Below are 26,091 nucleotides of genomic sequence, written 5' to 3' on the forward strand. Positions count from 1 at the left end.
GATATATATGATCGTTCTCCAATGTATGTGATGATCACTTGTGTCATTTTGATCCAATAAACCCCCTGGACTGTGCCATTAATTGACAGGTACAGGTGAATTGAAGCAATAACAGTATTCAGCACAATAATGTAAACTCAAGGAATGAACATGAATCTTATTGTCATAGGTTATAATTCTGTATTATCTTGAAATTTCAAGACAAAATCAAGACCGTTCACTGTACGAGCCACGAAACTAAGTTTTAGACACATGGTGATCTCTGTTTTGGTTTAAAAGACATCATATGAATTAAACGTATTTCTAACTGTCCTATTAAATAAAGTAAACCATTATATTGTTTAAGCATGGAAAAAGCCCTTACATGTGCACAATATATTGTTGACCAACAATGAAAATATGGACTAGACAATAAATATATAAATATATATATTGAACCATCACTGGCAGAAGCTGTATAATACTGTACAGTATATATACATAGGCATAATATATTCTCAACTGGAAGTTTCTTTTAAAAATCTAAATTGAACCCATATTTTCTATTATTCAATCAAAATCTTATACTACTGAAGTCTTAAACATTCTATGTTTTCAAGACATCTGGACAATTTTTTTACAATAAATCCAATCTGAATTTTCTGATAATATCTGTCGGTTTAATGTACAGTATTGTGATGTATAAACTATATGATGAATTTCTAATAATAATTCTTACAAATCGTGGGTATTTGTACAATAAGTGAAGGCACCTTTGTTCATTGGCTGATTATTTTAAAAGTATCAAACCAGACCTTTTAACCCGAAAATCATGTACTAATTTTCATAGAGAATACATGTACATAAGTAAATAAATAAATACAAGAAATGTAGCAATTTCAATCAGTATGAAGCTCCAATCTGACATGACTGGCAAATACTGATAAATCATTCATTGTATGTAATTCTTCTGTGAGTTGAACTACTTCAAATCCAACCTTGTAATTGTGGTATATTATGATAGAGATCTAAAGATTGAGGGTTAGCCAAGGCACCACGCTGTAGAACAATCTCATCATGTATAACTTGTCTAACAGCTACTTCAACCTTCTTTCCACTAATCGTATACTGAAAATAAACACATATTGCATTTAAATTGCCAGCTTTTTGCTTATTGTTCAAACCTGTTTTACTGGAGCTATGCTGATTGTAGTGAATTTATATCTAACTTGAGTTTCGTTAAGATGACTGTTTCAAAATTTCAACTGAAATATTTTTGAACTAAACCCATATTCTCAATATCAGATTAAGGTTATGAGTCAGCAAGTTTCAGACCATTTTAAAAAAATAAATTGAACAGATTTCATCAGTAACTTAAATTAAGACAAGCAAGTTAGATATACCTCATGAAATAAAGTTAACTTACAGGAATATCATCTATTGGTAGAATAACAGCAGGAACATGACGAGATGTTAGGTAAGTTCTAACTGAAGTTTTAATACCATTAACTAAATCATCATTAAACTCTGCTCCAGGTGCCATCTTTAAAAACAACACCACTCTCTCTTCACTCAGATCTGTTTTACGTTGAGCCACACAAACACTGTCAGCTATTTCTTTAAATGATTCCACTGAAATTTAATATGTTCTATTCATCACAATGATGTTGATTTTGATCAAAACACATAATCATCAAAACTTTTACTGTTAATAACATGTAACATTTTATTTATTGATAAAGAATAGAGTACTCAGCTGATTCAAGTAGGCCAAGTTATAGAATACTCCTCTTCGATGGCTGAATTTCACTGATATCGAACGAAATAAGATTTTGTCTCGAAGAACGACGTCCATTTGGAGTTGCTTTAAACATGTTATGCCTTCATTATCTAATTGGTTCCAAAATTTCCATATCAAATCACAACAAGTTGAATTTCAATGTCTAGTATTTAGTAAATTAGTAACTTACCAATATGATAAATTTCTGCACTACCAAATCTAACACCATTTGGATTTAATGTGCCATCACTATAAACAAAGATAAAAGTACTTTGTCAAGACATTAATATCTATTGTTCTTAAAAATGATATTCAGAATGGCAACATATGTTCTAGAAGAGTAGGTCTATATACTCTGTTAAAAGCCACATTGAATATGTGCTGTTGTAGCTAAATAAGATGTTTTGGTTCTCTCTTAAGTTCATCAACAATGTGAAATTGTAGACAATAAACTCACCTTCGACCTAACATCACTATACCACCAGTTTGAGAGCTAATCATACAATAATCACCATGAGCCCATACACCTAGTAGATATACAATTAAATACTGTTATCAAAATTCAAATATCAATGAAGTACTAAGTTCAAAATCAGAGTTTGACACTTACAAAACACGATCATTTTTATAAGAATAAAATGTAAGTTAAAAATGATATTGAGAGTTAAAGAAAGATATACCTGGATATTTTTCAAAATAAGCTTTACGATATTTCAAATTCTCAACATCATTCCAGAATTTAACTGGCATAGAGGGAAATGGAGTCAAACAAACTAGTTCACCACTGGCATCAAACACTGGCTTGCCTGTAATATATATTGAAATCAATTAGTTTAAAATACATAGTTAAAACACAATTTATGCACTAAAACAACCCTCAACTGTATTCCACAAATGCATACTTTCAATTAATATGTAACTATATAGAAATGGAAATATTAAAACAGAACTTGAATCATGTTAATCAGAGTTTCACGCTATGTAACTATATATGCATTGGTTTTATATATATAGTATTAATCTAAGCATCTCTGCCATTATTGGCATTTTACTATAATTAAGACTGTAGTGCTGAACATTATATGTTTAATTCTAGAATGACAAACAGACTCAGTTGAGGACAATACATCCACTGAAAGAGGTAGGTAAATAAAAAAATATCATTCAAACCTGTTTCATCCCAGCACTGCATATCACAACCTAATAATAATCCTTGTATTTCACCTTTATATACTGGTAATGTTATGTTATGACCCATAAAACATGCTATAATATCAGTTCCACCTGTAAAGATAGATTCATCTATTTATCTACCTTAAAGGGATTGATAGGAAGTTTTCTTAACTTTTTATGTGTATTGGTGATACTGTTAGTATTTATTTAAACCATTCAAATGTTCATGCAATTTTATGACAGCACTATCCCACAAGCATCTGACTGAAAATTGAAATGATGTAAATCTGTGTCTTAGCAGGTAGGAAAACATATAATGAAACATATCTTAACATCATGACTTGATTTCTCTTTGAAAAAATAGGAATATAAAGTTGAGTTACTAGAAGGGATGTACATTTATCATGCTGACAGAGATTTTTCCTGATTTACCTGAAGGTAAGAATGAGTGCGCACTATCTAGTTTGTTAAATTGATAAAAAGTGTTTAATAGTACCTGATATAGATCCCAATAATAAATCTGACTTAATATCTCTATAAACGTATTCATAACTCTGTGGTTTTAATGGTGAACCAGTAGACAATATCATACGTAATGACTTTAAACTGTGGGTGTTCCCTGAAATATTGACAAACATAAATTGAAGGTAAGTCGTCAAAAAGTTTATTCTTAAAAGAGGATATATTTCAGATTTACACTTGCAATTAAATTGTGTCAGAATTAAAAAAAAAGCTTACTTGGAACAACATTTTTTGCTTCTAAAACTGCAAGCCATTTAGCTCCTGTTCCCAATATGGTCACTCTAAAAATAGGAAAAATCACATTAGTCAATTTCAAGTTTTTAATACTTTCATGTCCAAAACTGACTTACTGTCTGTTAATACTATAAAAACTTATATACATTTTCTGAAATTGTCTTCTGTAAAGCCTAATTTCAAAATAAAGCTGTGGTCAAAACATTGTCCCTTCAACACATACAAAACTATTTCATCTTTTTTCTGTATTTCCTATTAGCAGGCAAATCTCTTATAAATTTTCAAACCAGCAATGTAGCCTTTCTTTTGTTTATTTTGTGAACATATGAGCACCCACACGGAACTTGTAAATAATATGAGTACTGGCAACCCTTATCTTATGAAAGAGGTCTTTTGATTGTTTAAAAATTCACCGCCTCATAAGAAACTCTTTGGATAAAGCAAACCTGTCTTCTTGATAAGGGATCATGGGTTCAATATGGCTATGATGATTTTGGTAATAATGAGACAGTACATACCCAGTTTTATCAATGAAATCCCAGAAAACATTAGGTGTTGGTAAGAGTGGTGAGCCATCGTAAAGAAATATACCAGCTCCAATATATAATACTGATACCAGCCAATTCCACATCATCCAACCAGCCTGAGGGGAAAAATTGGTTTACTTGAGCACATAATGTATAACAGTTGACTTCCAAATTTCTTGTAATCTGTATGCGAAATAGCATATAGGCTTTTTTGCAAAGATATCTGCCTTCTTATTGCGTTTTAATTTGGTACTGGGAGCAGGGGTGGCTCAGCTTGCTAACCTGATGGTTCAATCCTGACATAGGTTGAGATAATACTTACTTACGAATAAGCCTTTATTATAATGATTAAAACATACTCACTGTAGTATAATATAACATAATATCATCTCTTGTCATATCTCCCTGTATTATATGTTCTTCTACATGTTTTAACAGTGTACCCTATAATAGTAGAATTAATCACTTGTAATTGTAATTGATCACTGATAGTCGAAGATACTAAAATGGAAGACTACAAGTCATAAGACAAAGTCACATTATTTGTGATACCATAATACTGGTTACAAGATCATATAGCTAGAAATAGGTTTATCTAGATTATAACTTACTCCGACAGAGTGAACCATACATTTTGGTACTCCAGTAGTACCGGAGGAGTACATAATATATAGAGGATGATTAAACGGTACTTGTTCAAACTTTAACTCAGATTCTTCTTCAGAGTCTGATAAAAACTGTTTCAAACTACAGCTAAAATAAAAAAACAAATTATTAACATATTTATTAAACAGATTTCTTTCAATTTAATTGTAATACATCTCCAAAAGTATTTGGCAGATTCTTTTAGATGGGTATTTTCAGTTCCCATAGAATTGTGTTTCTTTTTTTTAAACCTTCTAGGGGTGTGCATTGTTGATTACAATCTAAATTAAATATCTTAAAAACAAACCTGTTTGGAATATGGCAGAGATCAAAATTAGCCTCTTCAACAAAGGGAAATATTACAACTTTCTGTAAATCAGGTAAGCCTATAATAAATAGAATTTTAAAAACATCAATACAAAATATTGAGGTATTATCCGACTAACCCAAAAAGCCTTGAATTATTAACCAATTTCCAATTTATTTACACCTCTATGTTTGTTCAATGCAGTTAGATGTAAACAGAGAAAGTAAAAGTTATGATTATTATGTCATTGTAAATTAACAATAGGATGGATATATAAGTCAAGTATATCATAAAAAACAGTCAACTTGAAGTGGCAATGAAATAAAATTACCTCTAACAACCTGTTCCACCTTTTCAAGATGATTGTGAACTTTGCCATTATAATGTACAGCATTGACACTAAATATCAACTTTGGTCTAATTTGTGAAAATCTTTCTAAAACTCCCTGAAAAATATCATTTACATCAATTGGTTTAAAGTTTATCACATATTATTTCTATAATAGCTTTTTATTCAGTTTTTTGGATAATGCAGTGTTGTATCTGACCAAATATGTAAACAGCACCAGAAGCAACATTTAGCTTTAATATGGGGTGCTATCTTGTTTGGTTTTCTGACAAAGTATAACTATAAATAAGTTGGCAAACTGGTAATTCAGATCTCCTTATCTTTCATGTAAACTATGCAACAAACTTGAAATATACTCACCACAACACCAAAATCAGGAGAAGTTGAGCTCCAGATGGCACCTATACTGGCAGTAGCTAACATAGCTATCACAGCTTCTACGGTATTAGGTATGTAACCTGTAACAAAGAAGAATTGAGTAAACATATAGTTGTGTGCATAGCGTTCATTTTTTTTAACACTAAAAAGATTTGACCACATTATAAACAGTGACAAAAATTCTTTGTATATTCCCCTGAGGTTCCCCTATAAACATTGACATTTTAAAATTGAGTAATAAATTAGATAAATGTCTCACCAAAAATGACAGATTTGGAGTTTTGACTCTTACATACTATCAAGAAAGAAGAATTCGATCTCACCTACAACTCTATCACCAGATTCTATTCCCATAGATTTCATAGCTAATGCATATACTGCTACATCTTTTCTTAATTCTTTAAATGTTTTAGTTGTAATATCAGTTCTTCCTTCACCTAACATATTAACAACTTTATAACAAACATCGTATCATAAAAGATATTAGGCTTACAAGTGAGCCATTTGTATTTGCTTCATTCCAATTTTTCCGTCAGGTGATTGTGGTTTCTGTATTATAGAAATGCTGAACCATATAAGATGATATCTATGAACCTTTACTGCTAGATATGTCATAAAACACTTGGAATCCACAGATGTTTGACTGCAAATTGAAATATTGCAAATTGATGTTATCAGAGTCCCAGACACACATAATAAGTTTAAAAAACCTATTTGCAATCCCTTTAAAAGATCAAGAAGGTTGGAAAAGTTTTACCAGTAGCATAAATAGCAATTCTATCATCATTAAATCTCAGTAGATTCTCAGCAAAATTCATCTTGACCCCTTCAAACCATTGTGGTATCTCACCGATATCTTTTGTTTTATCTACGACCTATAATATAAGAAAATGGAAACTTTAAGAACACAACAACAATTTAGTGGTTCACCAAACAACTGAGAGTAGATGTTGGATATAAAATATTATAAAAATTATTGAATAGCCCACATCAATCAAAGGTCATGGTAGGAAATTGAAATTTAAAAAAAAGAAGAGGTCAAGGTTACCAAATGTCAAGGTCATAATATATAGTGCTTGAGTTTTTATCAAAAAAATGTCAGATGTACTTGACATAAAATGGAAAGCATAGACCATACTTAGCAAATGCAGCTTTGTAGGTGTTAAAAATTACATCATGGTAAGAATTCCTATGGAAGAGATTTCGAAAGTCAGCCCAGTGTCAGCTCTCACCCCCTAAATCAGTGAAGATAATACAATAAAGATACTAATAGAGAACATATACCTGTGTATACGGTTGGCTGTGAATAATTCCTGCAAATTTCCATACTTCTTCCCAAAAGTCTGGATAGTTGTCACATGACCATTTATGAAACTCTGGATATGATGCTAAAATAAACACAACAAAAATCACTGACATAATTATAACTAAAAATGCTTAGACATAAGCAGTTTTAGTCAAAACACTTTAATAAAGTAAACTTATGAACCATAAGTAGCGCATAAAAATCCAAAATCTTATTTTTCACACGAATCCCCTTCCATAGCCATAAATCAATAAAGTAAAAGTAGATTGATCCAAATCGGTACCTATATTTACACCAAATCTTTGGTTAATTTTGTCCCTGAGTTGATCTATTTGCGTGGTTTTGCTTCTGTCTGGTTGCCACATCATTTTCGCGGTTCCAGGAGATGTCATTTTGATAGATTCCGTTGAAGAAGAAATTAATCTGCAGAAGTCGATGGAAAACCGTGTTTACGTTGAGACTAGCAACTCATACTATAAGTTCATCCGCGAATGAAGTAGTTCTATTAGTTCTTTGATTTTCTCGAGTAGGTTTATTCGAGCTTTGATTAAAGACTTCTGTATTGAAATATTATAGCACAATTTACCACCAAGATCTTAATTTGAATGTAATTATTAAGATCTCCGAAATCTAACTCAGCCGAAACAGCGTAGTGATTAGTTGAACTACATTTCGATTGGCTAAATATTATCTGTCGACTGAATCACCCGTACCACGTTATTTATCGAATCATCAACCGTAAAACTATAAAATAAAGCTGTCAAAGTTTACATAACGTAGTAATAATACTACGGTGGCTGATTTAGGCTAGGCCATAGAGTTATGAATTATATAACTACATAGCCTCCCTATGACATAGGACATCTTGAATAAAAATAGCCATAATTGGCATAATAATATACCCGGTACTTTTCATATTTAAGTATGTCATTTTGATGCCGCTCCCAGTACCATGTAAAAGGTTTCCTCATTGTACACTACATGAGTACATGGCGTTATAAATCTGGTGCAAAAGCATCGGGCCCAATACTCCATATTATTTCATATCCCCAAAAACATTGACGCCAATAGAATCGAATGAGAGTGCGCGGAATCATTCTGTCACAATGGCCTTTCCATAATGTATTGTGACCTTGTTTACTCTGTGTGAATGGTAGGTGTTTGTGGTTCTCTCATTGATTTTTCAATGGTTTATCTTATTTGCATAAATTTACAATTCATTGAATCTAAATGATCAATAATTGACTTCTTTTTTTTTAGATGCATTAACTGTGGTCTGGTGAAACAGAATTATTCCCCTTGAATTAGGCTTGATTATCAAGGCTTGTTATGAAACTGCATGTAGAATCAATGTTACAGATTAAGCCTACTTCTCACTCATTTGATCTAATTAATTTAACCTTTGGACACATGGTAGAAGCCTGATAAAGTCCACGTATTTGATATTTTTAAGATTTCTTTGTTGGCAAGAATAATTTAACATGCAGGACGTTAAGATGACAGAAAATAAAACAGTTGACACCACCAATGAAGAGAATGGCATTTACAAGATTCTGAAAGATTTTCCACCTGGGCCTTTAGATATCTACAGGTCTAAAGCTACGTTTTGCTGGAAAAAGATGATGTTATTTTTGGAAGGAGAAGATATACTGAAATTTAAGGTTAGTGCTAAAAAAGATAAAAGATTTAATCCTTGGCACTATTGACAGTTTTAATCCAAATCATTAAGGCATAGGACAGGCCACTACATGCCGGACAGGCATAGTTTAATGTAATGTCATGATAATGTACTTTGATAGATGCTGAAGGGGAAGCCCTGAAGGTAGCTTGAGCTCTGTCATCTGCAGCACTAAATGGTATATTAAACGGACATTTTTTTTTATTGAACTGGTGGTAGTTGAAAGCTTAAACTTTAAGCTTAGGCATAATTTTGGCATAGTCTAATTATTTAAGCTAAAAGCTGATTTCTTAAAATCTGTGAAATATAGGCCTTCTGCAGGTAGTTTGGACTGTCTTCTGCTGTAGTGAGCAGTGCAATTGAGCTGACGAACACTATAATCCTTTCCATAAGACCAAGATTTGTTTCTTCTCTTAAGTATTATCTTTACATGTCAAAGTTAAAGTATATCTGTTTGCCATCTTTATTTAAGAATATGTTTTGGAAGACATTAGAAAATGATGCACTGTTTGCAAGACAAGATGAGACCAGTTTAGAGAAAATTCGAGATATAGCCACTCAGAGAGTTAAAAGATTATATGAATATAATTTTCTCCCTGATGAAGAATTGTTTTTCAATCCTTTAAAACATAATATATATACACAACTTATTGGTATGGTAGACTGGAGTATGTCAACTAAAAGTATGCTCAATTTTGAGGTAAGGGACTGTGAGGGCGTAGTGATATAGGGATTGTAAAAAATTCTGTTCTTTGTATGTGTATGTATCGGTTAAACTTATAGCTTCTTCTTTTTCGAAGGCCATGATTCTAGTTGTATTTATTTGGATTATAGATGTTTGGAGGCAGTGTACAGAATATGGGTTCAGCTAGACATGCTCAACTTATAGAAGATAATAAGGCATTTCAAGTAAGTTTGAATTAAAGTTTTAGACAGAATGAGTTTCCAAATATAAAAAACACACATGAATGTTATTTTGTATTTAATGAGGCTGTCAACTATGAATATTCATTTATTCAGTTATATAGGTTATTGAAAATGTATGTCAGTGTGAACAATTTATATAGCAAATTAGCAATAGCAACTTCAGCCTATTTGTTTTCAATAGAGTCTTGAAATCATACTGACTGAAAACAAATGTCAAATAGATTTGCCAGTTTAATTGATTTAGGAGAATTTGACAATAAGGAACGTATTTACAAGAATTTTAACATTTACAATTTAAGAACACCTTATGCCATTCTGAAATTAGATCAATTGACTCAATGAACAGTTTTTGATAGTCCTTAACCATTTTGGACATCTGGTGATGATGAAAAGCAATGTGACATATTCATGTACAAGTACAGTTATGTTATTTTGGTGTTTGTAATTTCTTTTTGAAAATTTCAGAATTTTGGATGTTTTGCTCTGACAGAATTGAGTCATGGTAGTAATACCAAAGCAATGAGGACAAAGGCCACGTATGATCCTCAAACGAAGGTAGGTTCCTTTTTGAAATAAACTTAATTTTACCCTCCCTGCAAAAATGTTGCAAACATGCCTTAGATCACCTGTCCCAATTGTCAACTTTTTATGTCAACATAGTTTATAATGTTATTTTGGTATTGACACTATTCAACTGTTCTTTTATTCTACATACATTATTTATGAATTATTTTTGGGCCATTATAAAACCTTGTCCTTTTGAAGCACTGGTACCCCATTATGCCATAATGTGCAACCTGTCAAATTTTCTCATTATATGTTGATGCTGTTTTTGTCAGACTAAGTATCGTTCTTAAAACTCAATTGAAACATATGATTATGTGTATATTTTGTAGGAATTTGTATTGACAACTCCAGATTTTGAAGCTACTAAAATATGGGTTGGTAATCTAGGAAAATCTGCTACCCATGCTGTAGTTTATGCTCAACTCTATACTCCAGATGGTTGGTGCCATGGTCTGCATGCCTTCAGTGTTCCCGTCCGTGATCCTATGACTTTAAAACCTTATCCTGGTATATTTGTGGGTGATATGGGTGAAAAGATTGGATTGAATGGAATTGATAATGGGTAAGTTTTAAATCGGAAGAGACCCTCCAGCCTCCAACCATAGCAATTACCAGTTACGTATGGTTGCAAATAATGAGAATGGTCACAACTCAGCAGCATTAGACTTAATTGTTTAGAACCAAGGCTGTGGATTTGGCTCTGTTGGTCTATCATGACAAACAAGCCAGCTCAAATGTTGCGTAGAGTACATCAATCCAGTTCAAAAGACCAAAACTTAATAGACTCATGCATTGTATAGTGAATAGCAACCAATAATTGTTTACTTTACATAATTTATATGTGTGGTTATGTGTACCTTTTTCATAACAGGTTTCTAGCTTTTAATAGTTATAGACTATCAAGAGAATGTCTATTAGATAAATTTGGTGATGTTTCAGAAGAGGGCAAATATATAACTCCTTATAAGGTAATTATGTGTAGCATGAAAGTCTGTAATTTTGATTGTCTCCCAGTATCATCTCTCAGATACAGTTTCTCTTAAGGGACTGGCATACTCCTGGCTCATGCTTTCTAGCCAATGTCTTTTTATGTCTAAGAAAGGTCAAAAGAAAGAGGTTGTAAAGAATTTTTGAGAAATGTTTCAGTCAAACATTTGTGCTTCTTGCAATTCCACCAAAATTAAATGTTTTATGACACCACTATTACAAAAGATAAAGACTGAAAATTGGGAGGATTTAAATAGATGTTCTCAATGTCCCAGATGCACATAAAAGGTTTAGAAAAGCTCTCTGTTTGTGGTATTAGTAAGAAGTAATGCACAGAAAATAAAAGAAACAAAATACAAGACCTATATTACTGTGTTGTAGGATCCTAGTAAGAGATTTGGTGCATCATTAGGAGCTCTATCAGGAGGTCGTGTTGGTATAACTGGTATGGCTGTAGTCAATATTAAACTAGCTATTACTATAGCTATCAGGTACTCAGCTGTCAGGAGACAATTTGGTCCAGCAGAAGAAGAAATACCAGTGTTGGAATATCAATTACAAGTACGATAAATCTTTGAATGAATCTCTATTTAATATTTGTGTCACTTAGTTACAATTAGTCCTTGCTTTAACCATTTTGTGGTTGAAAATTTAGCTTTAAAAAGATATGTTACCAATTGTGTTGTTTAAAACTGCAGATACTTCGTCCACTGATTGGTGTTAGTTTGCCAGAAAATGAGGGGAATAAGAATTTTACAGCTTCTAAAAACATGACTTGCAATGATAAGAAAACTATAGTACAGCTGAATTAGTATTTGTTTCAAGTTAATCATTGAATCATATTACTATTATGTCTGTGAGGATAAATAATCCAGTTAAAGCCCATTACCTTTCTCTTACATTCTGTTAACATTGGCATTTTAGTGGGGGCAATATTAATGAAAAATTTAGGCGTATATCCAGCCACCTCTTGGCATCGTACAAATTACCTTATCATGTTTTCAGCAATGGAGATTAATACCATACCTAGCTGCTGTGTATGCTGTAGATAATTTCTCTAATTCATTCTTCATGGATTTTGTAATGTTACGTGTTGGTATGATGGCAGGGGATAACAGTAAAAGACAGGTAGGTTATAAAGAATTAAATGATTCCTTGTGGAAAGGATTGCAAAATTTTTAATTTGTAGCATCGGTAGTTGATTATTTTGATTATATTACCCTGTCCTACTAAAGACAAGGTAAACAGTTTGGATGTGTATGAACATCTTGTATAATATCATCTAAACAGTTAAATTTTTATTTTTTTCAGAGTGAATTAGGCCGAGAGATACATGCCTTATCTTGTTCTGCTAAACCTATAGCTAGTTGGATAGCCAGAGATGGAATACAAGAATGTCGTGAAGCTTGTGGTGGTCATGGCTACTTCAAAGGTACTGTTTTTAGATTGATCTTGGTATATTTTTTTTCTCTTTAAAGTTTATGAACATTAATTACAAAGCCTTAGGGAAAGACGAACTTATGCTGCACATTGATCTATATTAATAACTGTTAGATTACATTTGTCTACTTTCATATGATTAGTCCAAAACTTCACCCATATTTTTTTTAGATGTTTGTAGGTACAGCCTCCATTTTATGGGGAATACCAACTAAACTGAAGGATTTTTCTTCCACAAAAATAGGCCATATTTATCAATCCTCAATAAATTGTCATGTTTGAGAATATGAGAGAGTTAGAACCTAATATATATCTCTATATTACAGTTAATCGTTTGGGTGATATCAGAAATGACAATGATCCTAACTGTACTTATGAAGGAGATAATAATGTAATTTTACAACAAACTAGTAACTATATACTGGGTATGGCAGAAACATTTAAAAATACTAAAGGTATGTAGGACTTTAGTCATGGGATAAACACTGGCTTGTTGAACAAGGCTCTTAATTGCTAACCTAAAGCTCAATCCTGGTTTCACTTTCCTCAAATCAGCTTACCTTTTTCACATGGAGAATACATTGAAGATACTCAAAGGGATTGTAAAGAGGTTTTGAATGTATATTGGATACACTGATAACATCAAATTTCACCAATCTAATATCTTGTTTGATAATATTTATAATATATGATATTCATGACTAGATTTGAAGTTCAAGTCAAATGGAGTTTTTTCAATAGTGACATAAGATGGATCATTCTAATATTATATATCCTGGAGAACAAATTTACAACTTGGTATTTTGGACTTTCATTTGGACACGAATGGTACATGAATGGTACAAACATCAACGACACTATCCCAAATCCAGAAATAGGTTTCTCAATATATACTGTTTTTCTCTTTCTTGTTTTTATGCATCATATTTACTTTTACCTGCTGATTCTAGTAATTTTTTTTATTTTTCAACAGGAAAATTTGAAACACCATTAGGTAGTTTATCATTTCTATCAGATATACATTCTATATTAAAATCAAAGTTTAAAGCTTCTAGTCCAACTGACTGTTGTCAACCTCAAGGTAAGATAAGTTGTATAGTTTCTGGAATTTATCAAAATGAAATGAAAGTCAATGAGCAACAGGTTAAAGATCTTGAAATTTGGAGTTGAAGAAGGATAAGATGATTTTATGATGATGATGATGATAAGATAAGATAATAAAGCCAATTCAGGAACGCTGATTTTTTGCTAGACCTCTGAGTGACATCATTCCAATTCTTTCACCAACTACGACCTGTGGTCATTCCTCAAACTGATTCTTGTTTGATATTTGTAGTGGCATTAGCAGCGTATAAATGGTTAGTATGTTATCTGACAATGGAATCAGCTGAAAGAGTTAAACAGGAATCATTATCAGGAAAAGATTCATTCACAGCTCGTAATGATAGTCAAGCTTTTTACTGTCGTACTCTATCATTAGCTTATATAGAGGTAAGATTTTTTTCTTGATTTCTTCGTGTGACTGCACTTCCACCAAGACAAGACTCCACAGAGCATCATCATCCAATCAGTGAAACTCTTGACAAGACTCTAGTTTGTGACAAAGACTGTTCGTGTGCTCTCACCATTAGGAAAATAATCGTATCTTTATGAGGCTTTCACATAAGTATATTCAAAATGCCATAGTACAAAATAGATTATTTTTGGAGATAAGTAACTTTAGAATGATAATGACAAAACTGAAATATATTTTGTAGTGTAATATATTAGAGAGATTTGTAAAGTTACTAGAAGAAAAAGATAATGAAGCTACACCAGTAGAATTAAAACCAGTATTAACTAGACTCTGTGCCTTATATGGTCTATGGAGCATGGAAAAACATCTTACAACTTTTTACCAAGGTAACATAGAAATTTAAATTTGGTAATATTGAAGAGGGGTTAAGTTTCTGTGTATTCTATTTCTGTGATGTATTGTATTGCTTCTCATTTCCTTTTTCCATCATAGAATCTAATGCAGTGGTTTTCAAACTTTTTCACTTCAAGTGCCTCTTACTTGTTTCCTGAAATCCCTTTTTTTCTTAAACTCAAAATGAAGAACAAACATTTTATATATAGGTTTGAAGTTGGCAAGGGGAAATTTATAACTGGCACAATTGACAGAGATATCTGAATACCTGCTGATCATTCTACAACTTGTCTTTTGAAAATTTTCATGTATACCCATGGTAGTACAAGTTTCACAAGGTACGAAGCTGAGCTCTAATGGATGTAGAATTTTGTTATAAAATGATATTTTCTAGGAGGTTATGTGTCTGGAAGTGAACCACCCAAGTTAATACGAGAGTCTATATTAAAGTTATGTCGTGAATTAAAGAATGATGCTGTATCACTAGTAGATGCTATAGCACCTCCTGATTATATTTTATCTTCACCTATTGGCTTATCTGATGGCCAGGTTGGTACATTTCTATCTTTTCTAAAATTAAACTCAAGCCTTTTTCTTGATCCTTTGCTGTGGTTTTGTTGTACTGGATGACTACTCCACACAACTTACAGCATGAAATGTGCTTCAGGAAAGAGATTGAACCAACAATAAATATTATAAGAAATTAATAGTCTGATATATATATAAATATTCAATTGTTTACATTATATCAAGAACAGAGGCTCCAGAATAGAAAATAATATTTCAAAACTATAGAAACAGCTGATTTTCTTTGCAATTTTAATTTGTAGAATATATATCGATTTATATGAATTAATTTTGATTTTTTTAAATATGAACTTCATTATCTATTTCAGATTTATAAGAATTTATATGGTGCTATGTTACAGACTCCTGATTGTTTACAAAGACCACATTCCTGGCAAGATTTCTTAGATAAACCCATTGCTGGTTCTAGACCTAAAGCCAAATTATAATAAACAGATCATAGGTCAAAGTAAATTTATTTTGTTAAATTATATTCAAGAATTCCTAAAATTTTTATACCAATCTACTTTGGGTTTTGCTTTTCCACAATTTGTCATTGTTATCAAGACCTTTTTTTTCTGAATGTAACTGACAAATATCAAAAACAAGGAAATATCGATACAAACCTGGAATGTAATAGATCAAATTGAAGATGGTTTCTGAAGTTTTGAAATCGAAAGTTTTGTAACAGAATTTTACATAAATTATGGTGCATCAAAAAGTTCTCTTTAAAGAAGAGTCTGATAGTTAGTTCAGTCTTTTTCGAAACTTGACAATTTTTGTAAAATATTTTTATTTTTTTCATTTCTTGTCTGTATATATCAGCCATCAGTAATCTACATAAAAACATTGTTTAATGATTTGGCAAATTGTTTGCTTTTTCTGACTTTATATCATTGTTGAAATTTATTTATTAAATATTATTTTAGGATAAAAATTTTTACTATTATGGTTGGTTGTTGATCTGATGTCTTAATCCAGTTAGTCAACAATACATTTCATGACTTAAAAACTGGTCATCTGGGAAATTTTACAAGTCACTGAACATGAGTGATAACTTATCACTGATAAGTCAAGAAAATTTCATGAAAATACACCATTAACAGAGGGGAAAACCAGATAAAAAAACTGAAGGTTGTATCATGCAAGCTGTTTATGAGTACGGATATTCGGATAATTTGAGAAAGATTAATGGCTTCAAACATTGGGTTAGAAAGGATCCTCAAGAACCTCAGTTGTTATCCTTGTAAAAATAGATTATTTAATTTCTATTTTGCTGTGTATATGTATTACCTTAGGAGATATCAGTCATCAAGCATCTAAACTTTCTGAGTACCCATGAAGATAATTAAATACAACTAATAAATACCAGTACTATGATTTATTATTAGATTGTTTACATGACAGTATTATGTTTTTATTTACTTTAAATAACAACAAAAACAACAGAGTAAAATATTGTTTACATGCAGTATAATATATATATAAACATATACAAAGTATGTTGACTACATACATAATTCAATTTGACACAATCAATTATTGCTGGAAATAATCTTCCATTTTACAATTGCATTTACCTTGACAATTGACAAGGATTGATCCTATTCTTTAGGGATTGATCCTATTCTTTAGGGATTGATCCTATTCTTTAGGGATTGATCCTATTCTTTAGGGATTGATCCTATTCTTTAGAAGTGGAAGGAGTAGAATCATTTTAAAGATACCAATAATCAATTGATGGTGATAAAATCAATTTAGGGACAAAAAATTTAGTTATAACATTAAGGCTAAGCCAAAGAGAATTTGACAAATATAATGTTCACCTATTAAACAAACCACTGCAGAATCAAGTTCAATTAATCATAAAGTAATTTCAGACCAATCGAATGAGTGACTCGTGGTTTACCAACGACCAAAATGGTATACATAACTCATAATTTAAGCCATACCCACAAAAAGAAGTTTTGATTATCTCAATATCCAGTAAGTTCAAAACAAAATTTTATAACAAATTTACAAAACATGATTTCTTAAAGTATTCATTTTTCACCTAATTATAGTTTGTCAATGATATTCAAGCACATCTTATGATTCTCAAAAAAGTATTCAACAAACTATATACTTTATTCTTGAGGTGGAATAGGTGATAGTCTGGGATACCATGACTATAATCATGACAGCTAAGTTAGCCTATATATATTATATTTAATTCCTTGGTAGTTTGACAAAATCTGGATTTCAGAAATCTAGTAATCTGATTTGATAATAAAACTAAATTGAAAATCGATTTAGTGATTGAACAATCAGATGACACTAAAACTATCTCAAGTTAATTTTTCAAGAATAAGATCCCTGACCATACATCTATATTGAGATAATATTGTATTGTACAGACTGTACAGTTTAATTAATAAAGTGATGTATCTATAATACAACAATAGAATTATTATAAAATGTTAAAAGGTATTATGTAAAAACTGATAAGGAACTATAGTTAATAAGTATATTTACAGTCTATCTATATAAATATTCTATAATACCTGAGTTATATAAGATATAAGTGCAGTGACTCATTTAAAACATAACACTTACTTTAAAAGTCCAGCTATGAGATGCTGAAGGAATTTTGCAATTGTCATCACCATAATCTAAACTATCAACTGAATAGTATCAAGCACTTGACTCATCTGTGTTTGACTTATCTTTAGCTATCAACTAATCTCTCATTTTGACCCATTATCTCAAGCTCTTTAAGATAAGCACATGTCCTAAATGAGCCACCATATCAATTTACAGAACAAGAGTCAATTCTTTTGGCAGACCTGCATAAAATCTTAAATTGAATTTTAAAAAAATCAGTAAAAACTGAAATTTCGTAACTAAAGGAAAAACAAATGATAAAAATATTGGGATATTTACAAAACATAAATTTAACACCTCTGGGACACCTAACCGAAGAGGCACAAATTCAGTAATAAGTCAATAGTATGTGTATCACATAATGCACAAACTCTTACTGTTGTATATCGTATTTATGCATTATTCATGTGCACTATATTTGCAATTATATGGTATATTATTGTTATACATGCCTTCTATTTGAGTATATTATGCCTAGGTGATCCCATCAATTTATTTACCCTAAAACGTATTTTTACTAAAATTAGTATTACTGCCAGTTAGAGGTAAACAGTGAAGTATAAAATAAATGTGATTATTAATAAAATAATGCAATAATAACTTGCCCTATATTGCTAACAATAAACAATCATAATATAACTATACATAAGATAAAATATACATTTTATACTGAACATAATTACAACAATCAAAATGTATTATAGTTTATGTAAAGGTGTAAAAAGAGGTTTTCTGGCTTAAATGAAACTTATGAAAAAAAACCTTCTGTTTTCATTGAATAGATTATGACAGCTATCGCAAATATCCAATCCAAATGTTATTAATGATTGATCATCAAGCTATCTGGAATCACATGATCCACAGACATTAGATAAACGTTGATGGCTACAATATAGAAGATATAAGTGTCCCCGAGACACATACATTAAGAAGGAGTATTCTGAAAGTTCTGAAAATTCAAAAACTTTACAGACCTCAAAATGATTATGATAATCCAAAGTATAAATCGTCTGAGTTTATTGAAAAGCACTAAATAAGATCCGGTCAATTAAACAATTTTAAAAGGTCCAACAGAAATGGAATTCATAAACACTGTCAAACTGTAAAGTTTTGAAATCAGCAAACTAATTTCTCACAAGATCAGCATTTGTCTACAAAGCTCTGTCAAGGAATAGCGAAATAAAAAAAGTTTTAAATTTAGATGTAAGACTATGAGTATTATTCAGGATAAAAAAACTATATAAAAATACCTAATACTAATATTAACACTGGATCCTACAACACTATCTTCAACTATATACATTATAACAATAAATAAACAATAACATGCAAACAAATTATTTATTATTATAGAGAGAGAAAGTAAGAAATATACATTGATCAAAGGCTTAGTTACAGAAATTATTCTCATTTGCAAAAGCGAATGTAACTAATGAGCTCTTTAAATCTTCATATCTCTGGTTTTCAGATATAAGATTCATAAGAAAGAAGCAAAAAGTTAATCTTATTTAGAAAATAATTCTGAAGAGAAATATTTCTGAAATCAAGAAGTTATTGAAATCAATGCAAAATTGAAAAGAAATCGTTCTGTTCCGTAGAGTTATTAAAATTAGGAACAACATATGATCATCATTTTGAATATAGAAACTTTTATATTAGATAAAATGGGCACTTTTATATTTGAAGTATATAGTATATACACGAAGAATCAAGTAGGCACAGAAACAAATGTACATATTACTTTTATTGATATCAGATAAGAATTACACACTATGTTTCTATACAAAACATTAATTTTGTCACATGGACTGAGCTCATTCACAAAGAACTTCATAACAGCTGAAAAGATGGTAGTACAATTTTGGAAAGCCTGTGAATGTCTGCTAGAAAACATCTAAAAAATGACAGTGCTACACTCTAAGTTTTGTCAACATTTATCTTTAAGATCAATCCACCACTGAATATTTTTCTTTAATTTTTTTTTAAGACATTTATAGAGCTTCTGTCAGACATGACTGGTAAATAAGATTTTTAGAGAAACAATGGCTAGTATATTATAATTGAATAAAGAAAGATTGATATATAAGATGAAAGACAATGATCAGTATATCATTATAATATGATTTATATTGAGGTACATAATGGTTATATCTTAACACTATATTATCATCTGAGAACTAGACTCTTATATCTCCAGTATTGATTGAAGTGATCTAGTTTAACACTTGATAAAACATAAAGGGATTGTAAAGAGGTATTCAAAACTTTTCATATACCATCGTACCATTGCAAGAACTACTGATGCTTGGAAAGGTGCAAATTTATTATATTTCTTTCCAATTTCTTTCAGATAAAAATCAAGATCCATCAGATGGCACAGCAAACAATCAAATGAGTTAATCCCTTATGTTTGTTTTGATTAAATGACTTCAAATTGCAATCTGAAACAATAGTCACTGTGATAAGCAATGTATAACATGATGATTATTTTCTAGTAATCACTCTGGTGATCTAGTTCTCAGTTGATTACTTTTATAACAAAGAATTTGATTATATTTTACAAAGTTACTTCCTTTCATGATAGATAAGGAGTAATGTTTTGTCAGTCATTGGTAACAATAGTGAGTGAATATTGCTGTGTAGTCTTAGAACTTTGTAATATGTTATCAAATACTATTCCCATGCTAATCTTTACAACAATTTCTACATTAACATTCTATTAACATAATATTTATATCATCAGTCTGTTATTGACACTATTGCTAATATTCAAATTAGCATTCTCGATTCATACCATACTGGTACTTATCTTGTCAATAATGGTTTAAATAGACAATCTACTGTGCTCCATGTAGGATTAACAATACAGTAGAAAATACAAGAAGAAAATTCATAAGGTACAGGTCCTGATATTATGGGAACACGATTTTCATCTTATATTTTCTACTGTATTTATAATCCTTTCTTAAAACAGATGAAATGAAAAATATAAGCACTGTCCCAGCACATTAATGTCACTGCAGTAATTCGTATACATAATCCATAACAAAACAAAACAATGAAATCTATATATTCATTATCAATGTTTCTCAGTAAATGCAGTATCAAAAGGCAAGAAATATCATATTACCCCATTATGGTTTTGAGTTCTGTATCTTTGTGTAATCAGTCTTTTAAAATGGTCGGGTATTCAAGGCACTAGGCTAGAAAGAAAAGAAAATTAGGAAATTATTTCATTTTTCATATGAATTTGGAAAATGCTTTGTAGTTAGGAAATAATGTTTGATCCACTTAGCTGCATTTTGGACCTTGTACAGTTCATAAGTTTTTCATAAGTCAGTATCCTCTGATAGTCTGAGCATATTTCTGACCAAACTGCTCCAGGATGACGAGCAAAAGAAACACAAAAAGCAAAATCTTCCAAGCTGTTCATCTCTTCAAAAACCCATTAAAGTTGCAAATGAATAAATTTCTAAAAAATAACATAATTTCAAATTTCTATGGAATATTAAAAAGTTCTGTATCTTACCAGTGGTTCAATAGTTAAAGGATCATCATATGATGTACGTTCTACAGTAACTACCTCACTTTCATCTGTTTCACTATCTAATAAATTAACAGTTGACGTAGCTGATTGTTCTTTTAATCTTATACATGGTTAAGAATAACAAGTTTGCATTATTTAGTAATTTAGTCTAAAATATTATGTGTAGGAGCAAATTAAAAAGATCTCATATTTTTCAAAAACCATTCAAATTATGCACATATTATCATAAATGCAATGTATTGAAAGGAAAAAGCCCAAGGCTTAATTGTATCTGCTTTGTGTTGATTGTTATTGTTCTGCATCACAAGACATCACTTAACAAATCTATCTTTTACCACAGAACTTACTGAACCTTAAAAATTTCATAATAACAAAACTATTGCATTTTTTGTAACAGAAAAGGATACATTTGTCTTGGTGTTCTTTTTCGTCTAATACTAGTAAATCTTCTAGCTAGAGCAACAAACTGCTTTTTTGAGGCTGAAATTAAAAAAACAGGGCTGTAGTTAAAAACAATTTTCTTTATCTCAAAAACAGTGCCTTTGTCTTCAAAATACGTTGTTTTAATATATTTTATCAGGAGAAAAATTCAATAGTACAGCTATCAATTAAGATTTAAGAAAGAAGAAAGACCACATTCTTAACCACAACTGATTTCCATTTATAATAATTCCATGACACATAATTAATAACTGATCCTTTTAGTTTAAGATATCTTACCTTTACCCATATGTTTTAATTTTGTTCTTAATTCTTCATCTTTATCAGATTTGGGTGGTAATTGATGACTGAATGGAAAAGCTTCCAGTGTAGTTTGATTATCTTCTCCATACCCAACTGAAATAGTCAAGATATTTTAAATTTACAATTTTAAACAATTGATTTAAAATTATTTATCTCTCAAAGGAATAAAAGATATTGAAATGTTTCAGGATTCAACCTTACTGTAATGATAATGAGTGAAACAACTTCAACTTACCATGTTTGGCCTCATCATCAGAAGTAGTAGCAGCTGCTGCAGGTGGCGAGGCTGGAGAAGGAAGTGTAGGTTCAAATGCCGAGGCATTCATCCGATCTAAAAATAAATTCAGTGAACTGTTACAAAACCCTGACATCAATTTCTCACCAAAATGTCATGTCTATATAAATATTGTTATTTCTACTCATCCAATGTCTTTTTCTCAATTCTTATGCAGACCAATTTTCACTACATTCTGTGATAGAAGTATCTAAAGATATGCAAGTAAAAATTTGTAACAAAATATGGATGAAGTCTACAGTTCAAGCAATAAATGAGTCTAAAATTCCTACCACTTTCAAGAGTAGTCATAAAGTCTTTATTATCTCGTAATTCTTGAAGAAATTCACTGTTCTGTATCATTAGAGCTAGTCTCTCATCAGCTAGATATTGAGCTAATTCAGGATCGGGTACATGACATGTCATTCTCCTTCTTCTTTCATTCTCTTTCATTTTCTCATGTAACATATCAGAACTAAAATCATGTGTGGCAAATAACTGAAATGAGATGGAGTGTTACAGTAATGGTTTTTCAACCTTATTCAGATGGGGGAACACATTAAATCTTCTATTACCTTCTTAACAGAGGGGCATTGATTTCAATTGAAATCTTCAGACCCAACTCATCAAGATCATGAACTGTGCATACATCCATAACTGAGCAACTTCTGTTGAGTTAATATTGTAATTGAACATAAACAAAAACTCAACAAAATGTAATAGCCTCATTTAGGAGACTAGATATGACATGAGTTACGTCTGGCCAAAAAGTTTTTCAGAACACTTGATTCAATTGTGGGATGGGGTTTCTAGACTACATCACCTTTTGGAGAATCCACATAGTTTATTGTTTAATTATCTTAAACTCTTACCCTAGTCGGTTGTGAGTGGTGTCTTACATGACGTTCAGACTGACTTCGTTTCACAGAACTACTTTTCTTCGGCACAGATTTGGAAGAAGAAGATTGTTTAGGAGTTGAAGAAGGGTGAGTGACAGGTACACTGGTTGATAAACGCAGGAAGTCGTCAGGCAGATTACCCAATAATGGTGGATTCCAATTCTTATATGCTTGATATTTCGTAGCAAATGAAGACTTCATTGCAGACGCAGATGATTTGGTAGAATATGGAGGCAGTTTTGAGTGTTTACTAAGTGTAGAGGTTGGTATTGAGTGACAAGAAATATGGTCAGGCAGATCTGGCATGGTGGCTGGACTACCCCATAATGGTGCACCTTTACCAGCTGATAATATTGGACTATTCCAAGATGATGTTATTGGTGTTTTCACATCAGTATTGGATAATTCCAGCTCTTCTGGCTCTAGATCTACAAGGAAATTATTTAATTAAGAGTAAATTTCCTTTTTGTCCAAATCAGAATGTTGAGCTCAATGCATTTTTAGCCATGTTAGAGGAGCTCCAATTAACAATATTTTTATGGCAAGTCTTTAACCAGAAGTCATGTGACAAAGAGCGTGAAATTTTCTTATAAAGTCATTTTTAACTGGCTTTTCTACTAATACAAGTGAGAAAATAGTAATTTTGCAAAAATAATCTTTTTTGCTAGGTCTTATCTTGAACCCGGAGTGTAAATGAAATATAACGTCATATACCCTGAACTCCAAGTAATAAAAGTAAAAGTGTATGAGGTCAACTTTGTATGACGTCACTTAGTAACGGCTAGGGTCAAAAGTTTTAAAGCTTACTTACCCAAAAGCCTATCTCTTGGTGAAGGAGGATCTGACGCCTGTCTAAATGTTGTTAACATTGTCGGTTGGGGCTGTTTTAATGCTGATTTCCGAGGAGCATTAGTATGTGAGTGTGAACGAGACCTTGTGGACTCTGTAGGTATAGGGGGAGCTTGCGGGGCTTGTATAGCCTCTGAATATGATGGTGGGGATTCCAACACAGCAGGTGGTTTTGTACCATTTAATCCATTTGTTTCACTTGATAACTGTTTCGATGATCTTTTTGATTTCTGAAATATGAACATGTCTCAATCAGTCACACTTTCAGCAAAGTACCGGTATACTATTTTACATTTTACAAAATTTACTGAGAGAGCTAATATTTCATTAAGTTAATAACAGTGAATGTTTCTACACAATTATCAACATTCTAGTTTATTTTGTTGGACCTGTAAGTTTGAAATATAATTTTTGTGGGTTGAAAATGAAAACTTTAAAGACAAACTTACTGATCGACTATGGCCATGTTCTCTGTGATGATGGCTATGTCTATGATGATGATGATTATGATGATGAGAATGATGGTGTGAAGAACTGTGTCCAATCGGCATATCAGGAGACCAATGAACATGGGTTTGTTCCTGTACTTCATTATCAATACTCATTGTTAGCAATTGATCTATAGTGGCATCCACAATTCCATTATTAGTTCTCAATACAGCTTCGATAATCTCTGTATCCATATTAGGAAACATGGTTTTGAAATCAGACATGGCTTGATTGAAGTCCAGCTGTCGAGTTTGTCGACTTCTTGGACTTGATGCAGACCCATTTCTTGTTGGTAATCCCCCAGGACCAGGTGAGAAGTCATTTTCATTTCGTCTTATTTCATCTCTAGCTGCTTGTGAACCTAAATTTTGAGTTTCAGCCATTTTATTTTATAATGGTTCTATTCCTATCTCATAAGCATACGTCACATCAAACAAAAACCATCCATTTTGGCCTGGTTCTTCCTATCAACTTTCCTCAAACTAAAATAAAATTATGAAAACAGAAGATGAGTTTCAAGTTGAAACATAATGTATTGTTAATGTCAATAATACACTTGCAGACCAATGCTGAAAATAACCATAGTCTAGACCATTGTGACTCACAATGCAAAGCAGTAATGTCTTAAGTCTTAAATTGGAGACACTTTAGAGATCTAAAAAGCAAATGCAATAATATATCAATTGAAGAGTGTAGCACGGTATATAGCTTAAACTAAAAATGGTTGTAAAGAGATTTTAAAAATTGCAAGTTGATGATATATGTGACACCGATAAGCCTACACATCAAATTTTAGTGAGAAAACGCTCTTCTAGATTTACAATCCCTTTAATTAAGTCATGAGAAAAATATCATGAGAAAAATATCAAGAGTAAATACCTCTTTATTCATACTATTCTTAGGTAATATAAAATAAAATTTTACGAATGATTTGAAGAGGGATAATGTTAAATCAAAAATACTGCACGTAAATGTTAATTTGCACCAATATTAGTCATTGCCACTGACTATTTTGTGGACTAGGGATGGTTGGACACTTGCTCACACTCAACACAAAATGAGATGAACTTTTCTATATTAGAAACTTTATAAACGGCAAATTTCTGACTTACCTTACTCTTCGGTTCCAATTTTACGAATCTAACGAGGTAACAAAGTTAGTTACGCCTATAAATTGTTTAATTTCGAAATAAAAGATCACAGAATTTCTTAAAATCTGTAAAAGCAATAATACGGTTGATTAATTATTAGACTTCAGCGACGAAAGAAACGAAATTAAACTAAATTACAACATTGATATCCAAAATGAAGCGAAAAAGTAAAATATTTAAAGAAATATCATTTCATTTATTTTCAATTTAAACAATCATT

At 31.3% G+C, this 26,091-nt stretch overlaps 3 protein-coding genes across 3 annotated transcripts; 1 reads left to right on the plus strand and 2 right to left on the minus strand.

Moving 5' to 3' along the window:
* Nucleotides 1-918: 918 nt before the first annotated feature.
* LOTGIDRAFT_187643 (hypothetical protein) lies at nucleotides 919-7,574 on the minus strand. Its single transcript, XM_009053683.1, has 18 exons — nucleotides 7,484-7,574; nucleotides 7,179-7,282; nucleotides 6,652-6,769; nucleotides 6,218-6,331; nucleotides 5,877-5,974; nucleotides 5,499-5,613; nucleotides 5,168-5,246; nucleotides 4,827-4,968; nucleotides 4,579-4,659; nucleotides 4,207-4,331; nucleotides 3,671-3,735; nucleotides 3,429-3,551; nucleotides 2,930-3,043; nucleotides 2,440-2,565; nucleotides 2,217-2,286; nucleotides 1,950-2,008; nucleotides 1,406-1,611; nucleotides 919-1,107 (listed from the first exon to the last, which is right to left on the minus strand). The coding sequence occupies exons 1-18, from the start codon at nucleotides 7,566-7,568 to the stop codon at nucleotides 967-969; spliced, it is 1,965 nt and encodes a 654-aa protein (XP_009051931.1). The 5' UTR covers nucleotides 7,569-7,574; the 3' UTR covers nucleotides 919-966.
* A 1,122-nt stretch (nucleotides 7,575-8,696) lies between these two features.
* Nucleotides 8,697-15,724, plus strand: LOTGIDRAFT_159357 (hypothetical protein; the record flags this gene model as incomplete). The annotated part of the gene is made up of 15 exons (XM_009053684.1): nucleotides 8,697-8,861; nucleotides 9,351-9,578; nucleotides 9,713-9,787; nucleotides 10,271-10,360; nucleotides 10,702-10,934; nucleotides 11,244-11,340; nucleotides 11,741-11,920; nucleotides 12,365-12,487; nucleotides 12,671-12,791; nucleotides 13,126-13,254; nucleotides 13,773-13,880; nucleotides 14,136-14,290; nucleotides 14,557-14,701; nucleotides 15,103-15,257; nucleotides 15,605-15,724. 15 exons carry the CDS (start codon nucleotides 8,697-8,699, stop codon nucleotides 15,722-15,724), a joined length of 2,124 nt encoding a protein of 707 aa, XP_009051932.1.
* A 5,367-nt stretch (nucleotides 15,725-21,091) lies between these two features.
* Nucleotides 21,092-25,946, minus strand: LOTGIDRAFT_231527 (hypothetical protein; the record flags this gene model as incomplete). Its single annotated transcript, XM_009053685.1, has 10 exons — nucleotides 25,833-25,946; nucleotides 24,681-25,202; nucleotides 24,194-24,461; nucleotides 23,356-23,810; nucleotides 22,777-22,981; nucleotides 22,445-22,540; nucleotides 22,186-22,302; nucleotides 21,873-21,945; nucleotides 21,448-21,565; nucleotides 21,092-21,121 (listed from the first exon to the last, which is right to left on the minus strand). The coding sequence occupies exons 2-10, from the start codon at nucleotides 25,101-25,103 to the stop codon at nucleotides 21,092-21,094; spliced, it is 1,785 nt and encodes a 594-aa protein (XP_009051933.1). The 5' UTR covers nucleotides 25,104-25,202; nucleotides 25,833-25,946.
* Nucleotides 25,947-26,091: the final 145 nt, after the last annotated feature.

This window comes from Lottia gigantea, assembly GCF_000327385.1.
Source record: "Lottia gigantea unplaced genomic scaffold LOTGIsca_20, whole genome shotgun sequence".
NCBI lineage: Eukaryota > Metazoa > Mollusca > Gastropoda > Lottiidae > Lottia > Lottia gigantea.

Bases quoted from the DNA above. Each gene is read 5' to 3' on its own strand.
- LOTGIDRAFT_187643 (XM_009053683.1), bottom strand. From the start codon at position 7,568: ATGATGTGGCAACCAGACAGAAGCAAAACCACGCAAATAGATCAACTC. The intron at 3,736-4,206 runs GTATGTACTGTC...TCCTATTTTTAG, and splicing joins GATTTCATTGATAAAACTGG to AGTGACCATATTGGGAACAG. The intron at 1,612-1,949 runs GTAAGTTACTAA...ATTAAATTTCAG, and splicing joins TGCAGAAATTTATCATATTG to TGGAATCATTTAAAGAAATA.